This window comes from Miniopterus natalensis, chromosome X (genome assembly GCF_054644295.1).
Source record: "Miniopterus natalensis isolate mMinNat1 chromosome X, mMinNat1.hap1, whole genome shotgun sequence".
Taxonomy (NCBI): domain Eukaryota; kingdom Metazoa; phylum Chordata; class Mammalia; order Chiroptera; family Miniopteridae; genus Miniopterus; species Miniopterus natalensis.
In genome coordinates this window covers 84,377,429-84,390,825 of record NC_142103.1, presented here as the reverse complement: position 1 = coordinate 84,390,825, position 13,397 = coordinate 84,377,429, and the positions used below count along the sequence as shown (strand labels likewise).

The following is a 13,397-nucleotide window of genomic DNA, read 5'->3' as shown; positions in this document are numbered from 1 at the left end:
CTTCCTTCCTTCCTTCCTTCCTTCCTTCCTTCCTTCCTTCCTTCCTTCCTTCCTTCCTTCCTTCCTTCCTTCCTTCCTTCCTTCCTTCCTTCCTCCCTCCCTCCCTCCCTCCCTCCCTCCCTCCCTCCCTCCCTCCCTGCCTTCCTTCCCTCCCTCTACCCTGACTACCCTTTCCCTCAGCCTGCTGTCCCAACAAAAGAATTGCAATGTTGCCTGTTTCTACTAAGCAAGAGCTAGAAGAAAGCCCCCTCCCCTTTTTCCTTTGCCCCTGTTACCTGACCTGGGTCGGAGGCTTCTGCGCTGCCCTGTCCAATATATGCGGGAGGCAGTATGGAAACCAGGGAGCTCGCCACCATGTCATTCCTCAAGTCCCCAGGACTCTGAGCAGGCTGCCTCTTCCTTTCCGCATTCAGTTTCCCATGCGTGTCTGCTGTGTTGTCTGGCAATTTTTAGTTATAATAGAAAGTGTCTAGGAGGAATGGGGCCACTTCATTTTCACGGGTTTTTTTAATGGTTAATTCTTCTTTTGTGTACTCTCAAATTGTGGGATCTTTTACTAGTCCATCCCTAAGTCCTTTGGATTGTGCCTGCTAGTTTTTGAACATTTTGTTACTTTGTGGCACAGCAAGAGGTCCCAGTTAACTTATCCGTAATTTGCTATAAAGCTCAAATTAAGCATTTTTCCAAGGCTCACTTTATAGAGAAAAAGTATTTAGTATCCATAATATAGGCACTAGATGTGCTCATTGCTGCTGGGATGCCCTGTGCAGTGGACAGAGCAAAGAAATATAATTATTAAACATTATTATTTCATACTGATGCCTCCCATTCATATTCCATACCACAGGGTTTTTCCTCAGCTCACCTCACCCTTCTCCCACATGAAAAGTCTGGTTCCCAAAACATCAATTCAGTACTCATTTGCTCTATCATAGCCATACACCCCTAATATTTTCAAAATTACTATATTCTCACAATTACTAAAAAAAGAGAGAAAAAGAAACTGCAAGCTACTAAAGTTAAAGCTATCTTTGCAGTTACTTTTTCCTCCTAGAATATATTGTACTACAGTAGAACAGTCAGGAACTATGGTCAAAATATTCGTTAATTAATTCTTTATTCTATGTAGTTTAGTTGTCAATTTATACAAAGATGGATTTCCTATGTTTTAATTAAAATTAAAATTTAAGGTTTCCTTTTTCAAACTTAAAATTTAATTTAATTTTTGAATTTGTGAACATGCATTGTTCAAAACTCAAAGCTATATAAAAAGTTCTATTTAAACAAATCCCATTCCCATACCTATACCACCCACCACATTCCCAACCAGCTGTATGGATGATCGTGTTCATTTGATTCTGATTTATTTATAGTGTTGGTTTTGCAGAAATTGGAATATATGAATAAATGCATATGCACACACAGTCCTGTTTCATGTATCTCATGCAAAGGTAGAATACTACATAATTTCTTTTGCACCTTGTTAACTTTACCTAATAATATGTCTGGAATCCCAGTAAAATAGTTAATGGACACCTTTGTCATTGATTTTCATGACTTTTTAGTACCTCGATTTTTTGCTGCACTATTGTTTATATACAAGTAGTCTTCAGTACATGGACCTTTCCATTATTTCTAATAATGTGCTATATAAATAATGCCCAAATGCATATTGTTTTATACTTGAGCTATTTATTTAAGGTGTATTTCCACAAGTAGTATTGATAGGCAAAATGGTAAATATATATACTATTTTACTGTATTTTACAAAATCTCCTTCATAGTGGTTGTAACATTATACACTCCCATTTCTTTCCAAGGACAGTGTCTGTTGATATCTAATTCAATATACTTAAAGTTATAAATGCCTGTGCTAACAGAGATTTTTATCTTTTATACATGGTAGCACTAAAAGCAATTACCTGTTGTGTAGCCAGTAAGCATGTTTTGGATAATTGACTGATTTTGTATTTATTGGTTTAAATTATTGTTAATGTTTCATAAATGTATATCTATGCATTTGTAAATATTAATTACTACAATCCAAATTTAGATTGTTGGCTCAAACAGGGTCTCAGTAATATCTGTTATTTGAGTAGTTTAAATTAAAATTCCAAGGATTTATGAGTAGATTTTACGATGTGTTTAAAATATTATAGGGATAACCATATATAATGTTAGATATGTTCTTCAAAAGTACCATTTTAATCTCATCTTAAAATGTATTTTGAAAAATAATCATCTGAGAAATTTCCCATTAGAGGAGAGTTTTGATTTTGTTTCAGTCTTCGCTGATATTTTTTTCTCTTAAATGTCACACTGAAGTGTAATACCTCTTTATATTTTTATTAGATCGGGAAATGCCCAAGAATCTCACCCTTGGCATTCAGTGTGATAGCTTCCTCATTGAGACTTCTGCCTTCGAGCTTGGTTTGGAACACACACAAGGTACAGGATTTCTGCCTTATATTCTGTCGTTCTATATGCTATCACATTTTAGAGAAGAGGAAATATGTCTGTTGTCTGAATAAATATTTGATAAAAATTAAATATACAAATTAAAAAATTTGACACGAATTTTAGTAAGTTGATAGAAAAACATGGATGGTGTAATCTTTATGCATGTTCATTATATCTTCACAATTTTTCTTTCCAACCACCTAAGTACAACTTGCAAAATAGTTGAATGTCATACCATGTAATACATAAGTGTGTGAAGCAAAGATGATTTTGGAAAATTAAAAACAACTAGTGTACTAAATACTCATACTTATGAAAAATAATTGCATCTTTGCAAAGCTAATGATTCCTTGAAAAATTATCATAGGGTATACATCGTTTTACTTATATTAATATCATCCCATCTGCGTATTGATGAATAGGCAAAAAATCTAAAGCATAAGAAATAATTAAGTTGTTTAAAAATCAAAAGCCCCAAAAATATGAATGTGTTTAAAATAATGTTTTAAAATAATGGTTTTTTAAATTACAAAAAAATCTAATAATAGTTATGTAAATATGATAAAATAGGAATTATCTTAACATAATTAATGCAGAACTACTAACTGAAATCAGTAACCACTACTAACATCCCAATACAAATGGGTTCATGACTTTCTTTTATATTTACTGTAGTGATTTCTATCAGTATCCTAAATCTCATTAATTCACAACTCCGTGGTGTAGGTGTTATTATTATTATCATTGAATCAAGGAGGTTGCAGTTCAGAAACATTAACTTACAATTAAATCAAAACAGTTGCTGAATGGCAAAGCTGAACCTCTTGTGTATGACTTCAAAGTCTTTATTTTGTATTTCTTTTCAATACATTAAAAGGAGTATAAACAGTAGTTCAAAAAAGAGGAAGTACAAATGGCCAAAGAATGATTGAAATTGTGTTCAACGTCACTAATATTTAAATAGTTTTTGATTTAAATGATAGCCACCTAAGCGGTCCCCCCATTATGATATAATCACACTGTAGCACTAGAGAACAAGGTGCTGCTTTACAAGTCTACATATGTATAAAATTAGACTAGGACCTTAGGAAGGCAGCCAGGACACAGGGATCAGGTCTTAGACTTCTTAGTCTGGGAATCTGTGTTCTGGTTTTGACTGGTTTCTACTGAAACTGTGTTAGTTTGAGCTATTTTCTGTACTCTCTAAACCACATTTTGGACATTATAAAGAATGAAAGTCAGTTTTACCTAATAGGATGTTTTTTTGAAGAACAAATGCAATTGTGTATGTGAATAAATTTCTAAACCCTATTATTATATATAAGTATGGGGTATTAGTATTATTTGTACTGGTGAAAATAGATAAACACAAAGATGGATTCTTGATTTTTTTTGTTTTGTAAGAAACAAGACCTAGCACATTACCAGTATATGCCAGGGAATATATTTCTGCAAAATGAATAAAAAAATAAGTAACAGTTATTTTGCTCCTGAAATCCATTTGTTTTCTAGGTGAAATAATTACTAGACAAATGATTTTAATTTTCATCAATTACTTATTGATTAGTCTTGTTACCTTGGTGAATACCAGTTTCTTTGAAATAGAGTTCTTATAGAACAATAGATATCTATTTCTGTATTTACATTTATATCTACATTTTAAAGTATCCAACTTTGTAGATATATCTACATTTTTAAAGTAATCCAACCGTGTTTTTCCTTTTCATATCCCTAATCCTTTATATACTCTATTTTATTCAACATTTTCATTTTAAATATATCACCAAATTTCAGTTATTCATTCATATTCCACCCTCACAAATTTTGGCACACCTTTGTGTCACCTAAATGATAACTTACTTAATAGTATTGTAATGGAAAACAGTGTCACTTGCCATGAGCAATAGCAATGTACTCTTTGCCAGGGACTATTTAAGCACCTTATAAATAGTAATTGATTTAGTCCTGGCAACCGTATGAGAGAGATTCTAATAACACCCGCACGTTAGAGATGAGCATACTGACACTAAGACATGCAGGAGGTAGGTCCAAGGTCACCCCCCCAGCATATGCTGGAGCTTGGGTTTGAATGAAGGGCTTGGGCTCTTACCCAACTACTCAATACTGTCATAAACAGAAGACAGCTGTAAAACATCAGTCAATCAATAATGAAATAAATATTTAAAACATCTGTTCAAGTTTCACTAAGAAGTATTTTAAGTGCCTCTGTTGCAAAACAGTTTTCCTGGGAAGCCATCTCTGGGAAGGAGGTCGGTGTGCAGGAAGTTGATTAGGGAGGAATGCTCTGGTGGTCTCCCCCCTGGGGGAAGGCAAGACAACAGAGGGAGAAGGTAGGTGAAGGTTTCAGCTACAGTGTGGCAAGCACTGAAGTTAGGATAGCTCTTCAGAGTTGCCCCAATTTGGGTTGAGGAAACCAGGATTTTATAGCCCCCCCCCCCCCCCCCGCAGTCATCAATCCATCATTAAGTGCAGTTTGCCCTAGAAAGGACTTGGCCCTTGGTCAGGTGACCCTCTTCAGCTGAAGGCAGTTCTCATAAAGAGCCAGTATCTAGGTGCTGTGTCCTGGCGAGCATCTCGATAGCTTTGGGGCATAAAGTCATGAAGATATATTCCTCTTTTTACTAGAAGCATTATTGTTTCCTTTTCCTGATACACACTTCAGTAATTTTAAATGTGACATGCAGGAGTCAAGGTCCATTTTACCCCTTATGAATACCAGATTGTCCTAGCACCTTTTATAGAAAAGGCATCCTGTCCTTCACTTTTCTCCCAAATTCAGTGACAGTATGTTTATGAGCCTGTTTTCGGACTCCCTCTTCAGTTCCAGTTGTCTGTTCTTCTGTCTTTACACTAATATACTGTGTTCACTATTACAGCTCTATGGCATGCCTGGATGTGGTAACATGAATCTTTCAAAATGTTCCTGTTCTTTAAGATTTTCTTAGTTATTGTAGATCTTTTGCACTTTCATAAGAGTATTCGAATCAACTAGTTGATTTCCAGACAGACACAGACACACAGACACACACGCATACCCCTGCTAGGACTTTTGTTTCAACTGTATTGAAGCTATACACTGATATGGGGGCAACTAGCATGTTAGAAATATCGAGTGACTGAGTCTTTCAGTCTAAGAACATGGTACCCCCCTCCATTTATCCAAGTGGCCGGCTGTCTTCAAGATTTATTTTAAGGCCCATCTTATGCCCACGGATTTGACACGTCAGCATTGTAACAGACTACACTGCCATGTGTGCTTGGGTTCTTCCTGGGGTATCTCTACTATTCCTCTGAGTCTGTCTTAAAGACCAGAATCACACCGTTTTCATTAGAGAGGCTTTTACTGCGCTTTAATGTGTCGAGGATGCCTTTCTCGCATTACTTTCCCTGTTCAGAGTTTTATTAGCTATGCTCCCCTCTTTATTTATCCATCTGAACCTTGTACTCAATTTGACTGCCTCCGGAAAAACCCTGATAGAATATTTATTAGGATTACTTTAAATTTATCATTTAAATGATAGCTGTTCATGTAGGAATAAATGACCTTTCTGTGATAACTGAAACTTTATCAGTATTAATTTTATGTATTTGCATTAGTTCATCAACTTTGTGTCTTCAGAAATGTTCAAATCTTATTTTTAATACTTTTTACATGTGTTCTAATGATCAAATTCTGCTCAAAAACATTTTAGAGCACCTTTCAAAAATAGTGATAGTATTGACAATATATTTCATTCTTTTTGTGCTTTAAAAGAGACCAAAAATATGCAGTTTGCTGTCATAATACAAGCTATTTTTATGATTATTTATACTTAATTTTTTTAATTTATGATTTTAAATGTGACAGCTCACTATTATATTTTCTCATTGCTTCCTAGATAACATAAAGGCTTTCCTTAAAACTATAACAGTTTTCTTTGCTGAAGAAGAGAAAACCTTTAATCATTTTCATGAGAAAGATTAATATATTTAAAAGTATTAATATATAATAACTATTATATCACTTTAGTACTCTTGATATTCCATAATATAATGGCAAACAATTAGCACACTATTCAAAACATTTTATGCAATGTTAATAATTTCTGTAAGGGCTAATTAAATTGTATCTTTAATCTAAAAGAAAAGATTTAGAGCCTTAATTTAGATTGTTGTCATGGGAGTACTTACAATACCAGGGAATCCTTTCTGGTTAGATAAAGATTCCTGGCAGAAAAGTAGAGAGAGAGGATACATTTGACCATGTTGCCCTATTTCACTTTACTTAATTTTTTTCTTTAAAACATCAGGTCTATATTTTTCCACATAATTTTATACATATAATTAAAACTAAACATATAATTTTAGTTAGTGTCATTTTCACGTAACTTTAAAATTTTTCAGTTTTCTATTTTAGCTTTAAATATAGATAGAGCGAAATGTTAGGTGTCATCCCCCTTTCTTCTTTGAGAATGAATGTCTGTTGTCAACATGAAGCTCTTCAATACATCCTTTGACTTCCAGGAAGCAGAACTTGCAGGCATAACATTGCTGTCTGCATTTAAATTTCTGTAAAATGTATTTTCATAACTTTTCCCCATTTTAAATGATATTACATTGTTATTACATCTACCATTAATTTTTACAACTTTTTCATATTATCCAACTCTTTTTAGGAAGACATGGTTATTGCCTTTGAACTTAAATCCTAAAATACATATTCTTTGAGTATGTAATGTCTATAGACTGTAACAAGGATTCCAAAATTAGAATGACAGTAATATTAATAATGAAAGCAGTAGCAACAACAACTAAAGTTATTCTATAAATTTATATATCCCTCTACATGTAGAAAATGCTTTGAGACATAATTTTGGCTTCACATTTATTATCTAGATTAATACTGGATTAAAAACACTTTTAATGTCTCCCTGAGAGATATTTCTTCTTATCTATTATTTATTGTATTTGAGTAAAGAATTTTTCCCATTTTTTTGTTGTTGTTGCAATTTTATGGTACAATAGCCCTGTCTTTTATATCCTGACTTGGTTAGAAAGGTTTTTTCCTTTAAACATTGTGAAAACACACTAATAAAGTTTTTTCCAAGACTTTTAGAGTTTAAAAAATATTTAAATATACAATTCATCTGGAATTTATCTCTTTTTATTTGGAGTGTAAAATTTTCCATTTTTTCCCCCTTTAGCTAGATAGCAAGTTGTGATTGTATCATTTGTGTAGTAAACCAGCTCTTCCCCACTGAATGGAAACATCATTAATATAATTAATATACAAATGCTGTATTACATATTAATTGTTATGATTAATGCACATTGATAATCATTTATAAGGAAATATATTAACATATAATACAGTGATGCATAATTGAATATATTAACTGTTTAATATATTCAATATTAATATGTTATTTGGTGGGCATGTAAATAATTAATATGTACACACATACATACTTCATGATATAGTTATGGTCATGCTATATGTTGTTTCATTAATTAATTTGTCTATAACTAGCCAGTACCTTACTTTTTATAAATCGTGATGTTTTTATAATGTGTGTTAATATCTGATAAGGCTAGTCCCTTTCTCTGTTCTCCATATAACACATCAAAAAGCAGGGATATAAATTATTAATTTTGATGTTGTTTAAAAAATAGCTCATCATTATCACAGGATATTTGGAAAGAACAAAATTCTCTCAGTGACTATATTATTTCATCTTAAAAGAATAATTCTTACTGTTTTTCATGTGCCTTTCGATAAGTCATTTAATTTCTCTTCTACTTATGTTACTTATCTATAATATTTAAATGGTAACACATATCAATCAACTTAAATGCTTGTTTTCAGAAAATTATTTCATAAATTCTCAAGAGAGGCTTCCACAGTTACAACTTGGTTATATTATTGCCCATGAATAAAGCCAAAATTCTGCAGCCTAAAATCATACAATTTTCTTTATTTTTATGTTGCTGTATTTTATATAAATTATTATGCATAACCCTCAAAATGAGAAAGTGTATTTTTAAGTAATATGAGTTATGCCAATGATGATTCACTAAGATGATATTCTAATTCACCATTAATCCAGATAATAAATGTGAAGACAAAACTATCTCAAAGCATTTTCTACATGTAGAGGTATATGCAAACTTACAGGATAGTAATATTGCTTTAATTGTTGTTGCTGCTGCTTTCATTATTAATATTAATGTCATTTTAATTTTGGAATCCTTGCTACAATCAATAGAAATTACATACTCAAAGAATATGTATTTCAGAACTTAATAGCTTTCTAGGCAATAACCATGTTTCCCTAGGAAGAGTTGTCTGTATTCACTGTCTCTATTTCTTTGCTTTTATTCTCAATTGTCGTACTCACTTCAGTGAAGATTGAATCTTGACAACTCAACTGAAATTGCTTTTGTCAAGAAAATCATGACTTGCATGTTGCAGTATCTGCAGGTCAATGCTATGTCCTTATTTTACTTCAGTTCTCAGTAGTATCTCACACAGTTGACTTTTCTCTCCTTGAACTGTTATATTCACTTGGCTTTGGTTTTCCTCCTATGTCACTGCTCATTCCTTCTGAGTTTTCTACTTTGCCTCTTATCTGCTATCAAAACTCTAGATGTTGGCTTAATTTAGCCTTCAGTCTTGCCTCTTCTCCAGTTGTATTATCTTCTTGGTTATTTCTTGGAGGCCGTGCATGCCATCTACACACCATGACCTCTAATTTATATCTCTAACCCCAAACTTTCTTCTCCACATGGCTATCTAGTAGGAATCTCTTACTAAATATTACTCTTGACATACTTGTCCCCTCACCCTTATGCTAACTTACTCCTCAAAGATTTCTCCATCTCAGTTGATGGCACTATTATTTATCTAGTTTATCTTGCTGAAAAACTAGGAATCATATTTGATTCATTTTTTTTCTTATTGCAGATTTCCAACCCATCAGTAAATACTGATAGCAAAGCCATAAAATATATATTCTATTTCTGACCATGTTTTACCACTTCCACCACTTTCACCCTTGTCTATACCACTTGAACTACTGCAAGAGCTCCCTTGATTTCAGCCTTGCACCCTTTAGTCTAATCCCCACACAGAAGACAGAAGGATCTTTTGTAAAACAGAAATTGGGCTATTATCACTGTGCTATTTAAAACTTCCCTATGTTTTCCAGTTCAACTTGGGGAGGGGAGATCAAGAAAGGCCCCACATGATCTGGTCCATGCTTTTCTTTCTGACCTCACCTTCTCTAACCTCCCCCCCCCCCCCCCCCCCCACTTCACTGAGCTGCTGCATCAATATTCTGAGCCAATTCCTATTTGAGCCTTTACATTGCTCACCCTTCTGCTTGGAACACTCGTATTCCAGCTGCTTCTTTAACTTCCTCTAAATCCTTTCAGCCTCCCTAAGATGTCACTTCTTTAGAGCAGTTTCCCTGAAAACAGTCTTCACTAATTCTCTCTCCCTAAATAATTAACTTAAAACCTATTATATACTTACCTATTAATTTCTTTCTTATTATTTCCCCACTAGAACTTGAGATCTTTGACACAAAGGATAGTTTCTGTCTCATTTCATACAGTATCCCCAGCAACTAGAGCAGTTCCTTGCTCCATTCATTCATGTACTAATATGCATTGAGAACTACATGCTGAGATCCTGTTCTCAGTTCTGTAGATGTAGCAGGGAGCCAAACAGACAAACATCTCTGCCCTGCTGGGATTTACATGCTCATGGCAAGAGACAGACAGTAATCAAATAGGATGGGGAGAGAAAACTAGCAAGGGAAGAGAGTAAGAAAAGTCGTGGTGTAAGGTGCAGTTTTGAAGATAACTAGAAAAGTTCTTACTGAAGGGACAGTGTCAATGAACGGATGAACCACAGAGGTGGCAATAATGATTGCCGATAGAGTCTTACCTGAGCCCATGCCACTTGTCTTGTGTAAAACCATAGAATGTTTAGAAAATGTATGTATCACAAAAAAAAATGGGAAGAGAAAGCTAATATACTAGATGCCGGGTGCATAGTTAATCTCAGCATTCTGTAATGTTTGACTGAGGTTTTCAAGACAAAGGATTAGGGAAATAATGGCATGTCTAGCATGTGAGTTCAAAACAGCATAAATTGAAATATGGTGGTGCGCAGCTTTGGGAGCACATTTTTATTTTGACTGACTTCCTTCTGATAACAGATTTGTAATAAAATTATCTAAAAATCTAAAGTAGATTTGAGCCATAATAGTAAAATTTCTTTTCTCCCGTGTAAGAATGTTGGTAATTGCTCCAAACTACTTTGCACTAATTAGATCATACTTGGATAATTTGGGTCAATTAAACATACTGGAAAATAGAGTACTTCTTTGCATGGATATTGACTGATGAAGGGTCTTTTGTTACATCTCAGGAAGTGGTTAGTATATACCTGTTAAATGACTAGACAGTTCTACTTGTAACCAAAACTTCCAACTAGACTTGTTGATTGAATTTACACTGGTGCTGCAGAAATTATACATAGTGACAGTTGTTAGGAAAAAGTGAAATTGAAAATTTAGAAAATCTTACATTAAGGATAAGATTATAATTTAGGCAGAAATGGTGATGGCCCAATGGGCAAGCAGTCCATGGAGGTAGGAATTCAAGGACATTATTTGGAGATCCAGGAAATCATTTATCATAGTTAAATTATAACATGTAGCTGCCCTTACTGGTTTGGGATGAACTATTGAAGGGCCTAGCCAACACACGACAGTCAAAATCTTAAATCCTTGGAAGTCTAAATAACTAGCAAGACATTGATAAGGATAAAGAACTGTGTCTAATGTTTGGGGGAATAAATTATACTGAGCATGGAAATTTTCTCCAAGTGTGGAAGACAGAGTTTAATTTTCTATGTTGCTGCTCAGAGCAGAAGTTCAACCAGAGACTGGGAGCTCTAGGCGGCAGAACTAGGGACTAAAACAAGGAAGAACTCTCTAATTTTGTTTCATGGGGAAACTGAGTGCCTTAGGAAATAGGAACTCCTCATTAGATGATGCATCCAAGTCGTTGCTGAGGGGCCATCTCCAAAACACTTCTTAGAATATGTTCCTACAGTCACTGAGAAGTTACACATGAGGGCCATTAAGTCAGAACTCAAAGACTGTCATTTTATGATCGGGTTAATGACATTAATAAAAATGAGTCTATATAGGTTTGTTAGCTTTTAGAAAAATTATTCTAATTTCTGTGTTTAGTTTAAAAAATTTTCTTTCCAAAAAAAAACAAAACACTTTTTCTTAGGTAGTAAAAGAGACAGAAGAAAGAAAATATTAGAATAAAAGTTCTCAGATAGTAAAATGAAAGGCAAATTATATACTTTTCTACGAGTTTTGGAATCAAACAAGATGTGAGTTGGATAGTGAAATTTTGTTTTGTAAAATGGAATATACTCCTTACATTTTTATCACTGATAATATTTTTATTATGTTGGGCTCAAGTATCAAGTGCCTATTTTGGGGAAAACAATAAAACATGCTTAAAACTGAGCATTTATCTACATGCGTAAGATATAGAAGAAATCATATCTGAATTATATTGAAGGTCACTGGCGCAGAAACCACTGGTATGGAAGAACAGAATACATTAGCTTCTCTGCAGGAGCGTGAAAGGGATGGACACTGTAAAGAAAGTTTGGAGAGAGTAAAGGTGGTGACAGCCTTAGAACATTTGGGTCACTTTTGAGAAAATGCAGTTTTGTAGTTTTCACATTTTTGTTTTAATTCTTAAACTCTGATAAGTGAATATAGGTTCTAAGCTGTGCTTCATGACCTGTTTGGTACATTTTAAAAAACAAAATTTCTGTTTTATGCTACACAAATATTAAATTTCTCATTATGTTCATTTTTGGTTGAAAAAAATATCAGACTCCAATTCCAAGGTAAATATTATATTCAGTCAGCGAGGTTAATTAAAATTTCCTATCACTTCAAACCTTTATTTAATTTAAAGCAAAAAATTCCAGAAATACCGAAGTATGTTAGCTGAGAAGAATTTAAAATAAAAATCAATATGGATCTGTCAAATGTAATCAAATCTCTCTTTATGTGATGTCAAAAATTCAATTACACCTGAATTAAAATTGTCTTGTTTTTTTCTTCTTTTAGCTGACATCCTTTTGCATATTTAAGTCTAAGAGTAAGATGAAACAGATACAAATTGCATGCTCTCCATGAGTAGGAAATAAGCACACAACTAAATTCTCTCCTGTCAGAAGCTCTATGGGCAAGTCATAATTAAATCTTATTGAAGGATTAGATGTAAATTTTTTCAGTTACCTCATAAAATGGATGCGATGAATGCGTTCTATGAAAACATCCACTGTAGGATGTCTGTGTTTCGACTAAGCAAAGCCACTCACTGCCTTTTGCCATTTCTGTTCTTCCTGAGTTCTGATAGCTGTAACACATTTCCTTTCCTATGGCAACTGGGCTTGCTGTGGAACCCGACCCCTTGATTAGAGCAGAGGAAGCCACCATTAAGTGCTATTCATCTTATAATCACATGTAAATGATGCTGAGATCTTTATCACTACTTCCCTCAGGCAGAAAAACCAATAGGAAGAAAAAAGTAGATGGTGAGGCACTTCTCTTACAGACAAGCACTCAATTCCTGAGTCTACATCAGCAGACCCCCCAAGTTTGACCTTAGTTTGTTATTTGTGAGGTCTGAGTGTTGAGAATGCTAAACTCATCCATAGCAAAGTATATGCATATGTTTGGGTAGTTAGTGTTGAATAATTGGTGGATTGTTTTCAAGCCATTCGCAAATCCATCATGTGTAATGTATTTTTTTAAATATGTTTTTATTGATTTCAGAGAGAGGAAGGGAGAGGGAGACAGAGATAGAAACGTAAATGACGAGAGTGA

General features: G+C 33.9%; 1 protein-coding gene across 1 annotated transcript in view; it reads left to right on the top strand.

The window, feature by feature from the left end:
* The window catches only part of CFAP47 (cilia and flagella associated protein 47), a 354,566-nt gene that overhangs the window by 301,388 nt on the left and 39,781 nt on the right, over positions 1 to 13,397 (top strand). Inside the window, exon 58 of the mRNA XM_016216827.2 lies at positions 2,353 to 2,448. Coding sequence (XP_016072313.2) covers positions 2,353 to 2,448 — 96 coding nt within the window. The remainder of the gene's footprint in view (positions 1 to 2,352; positions 2,449 to 13,397) is intronic.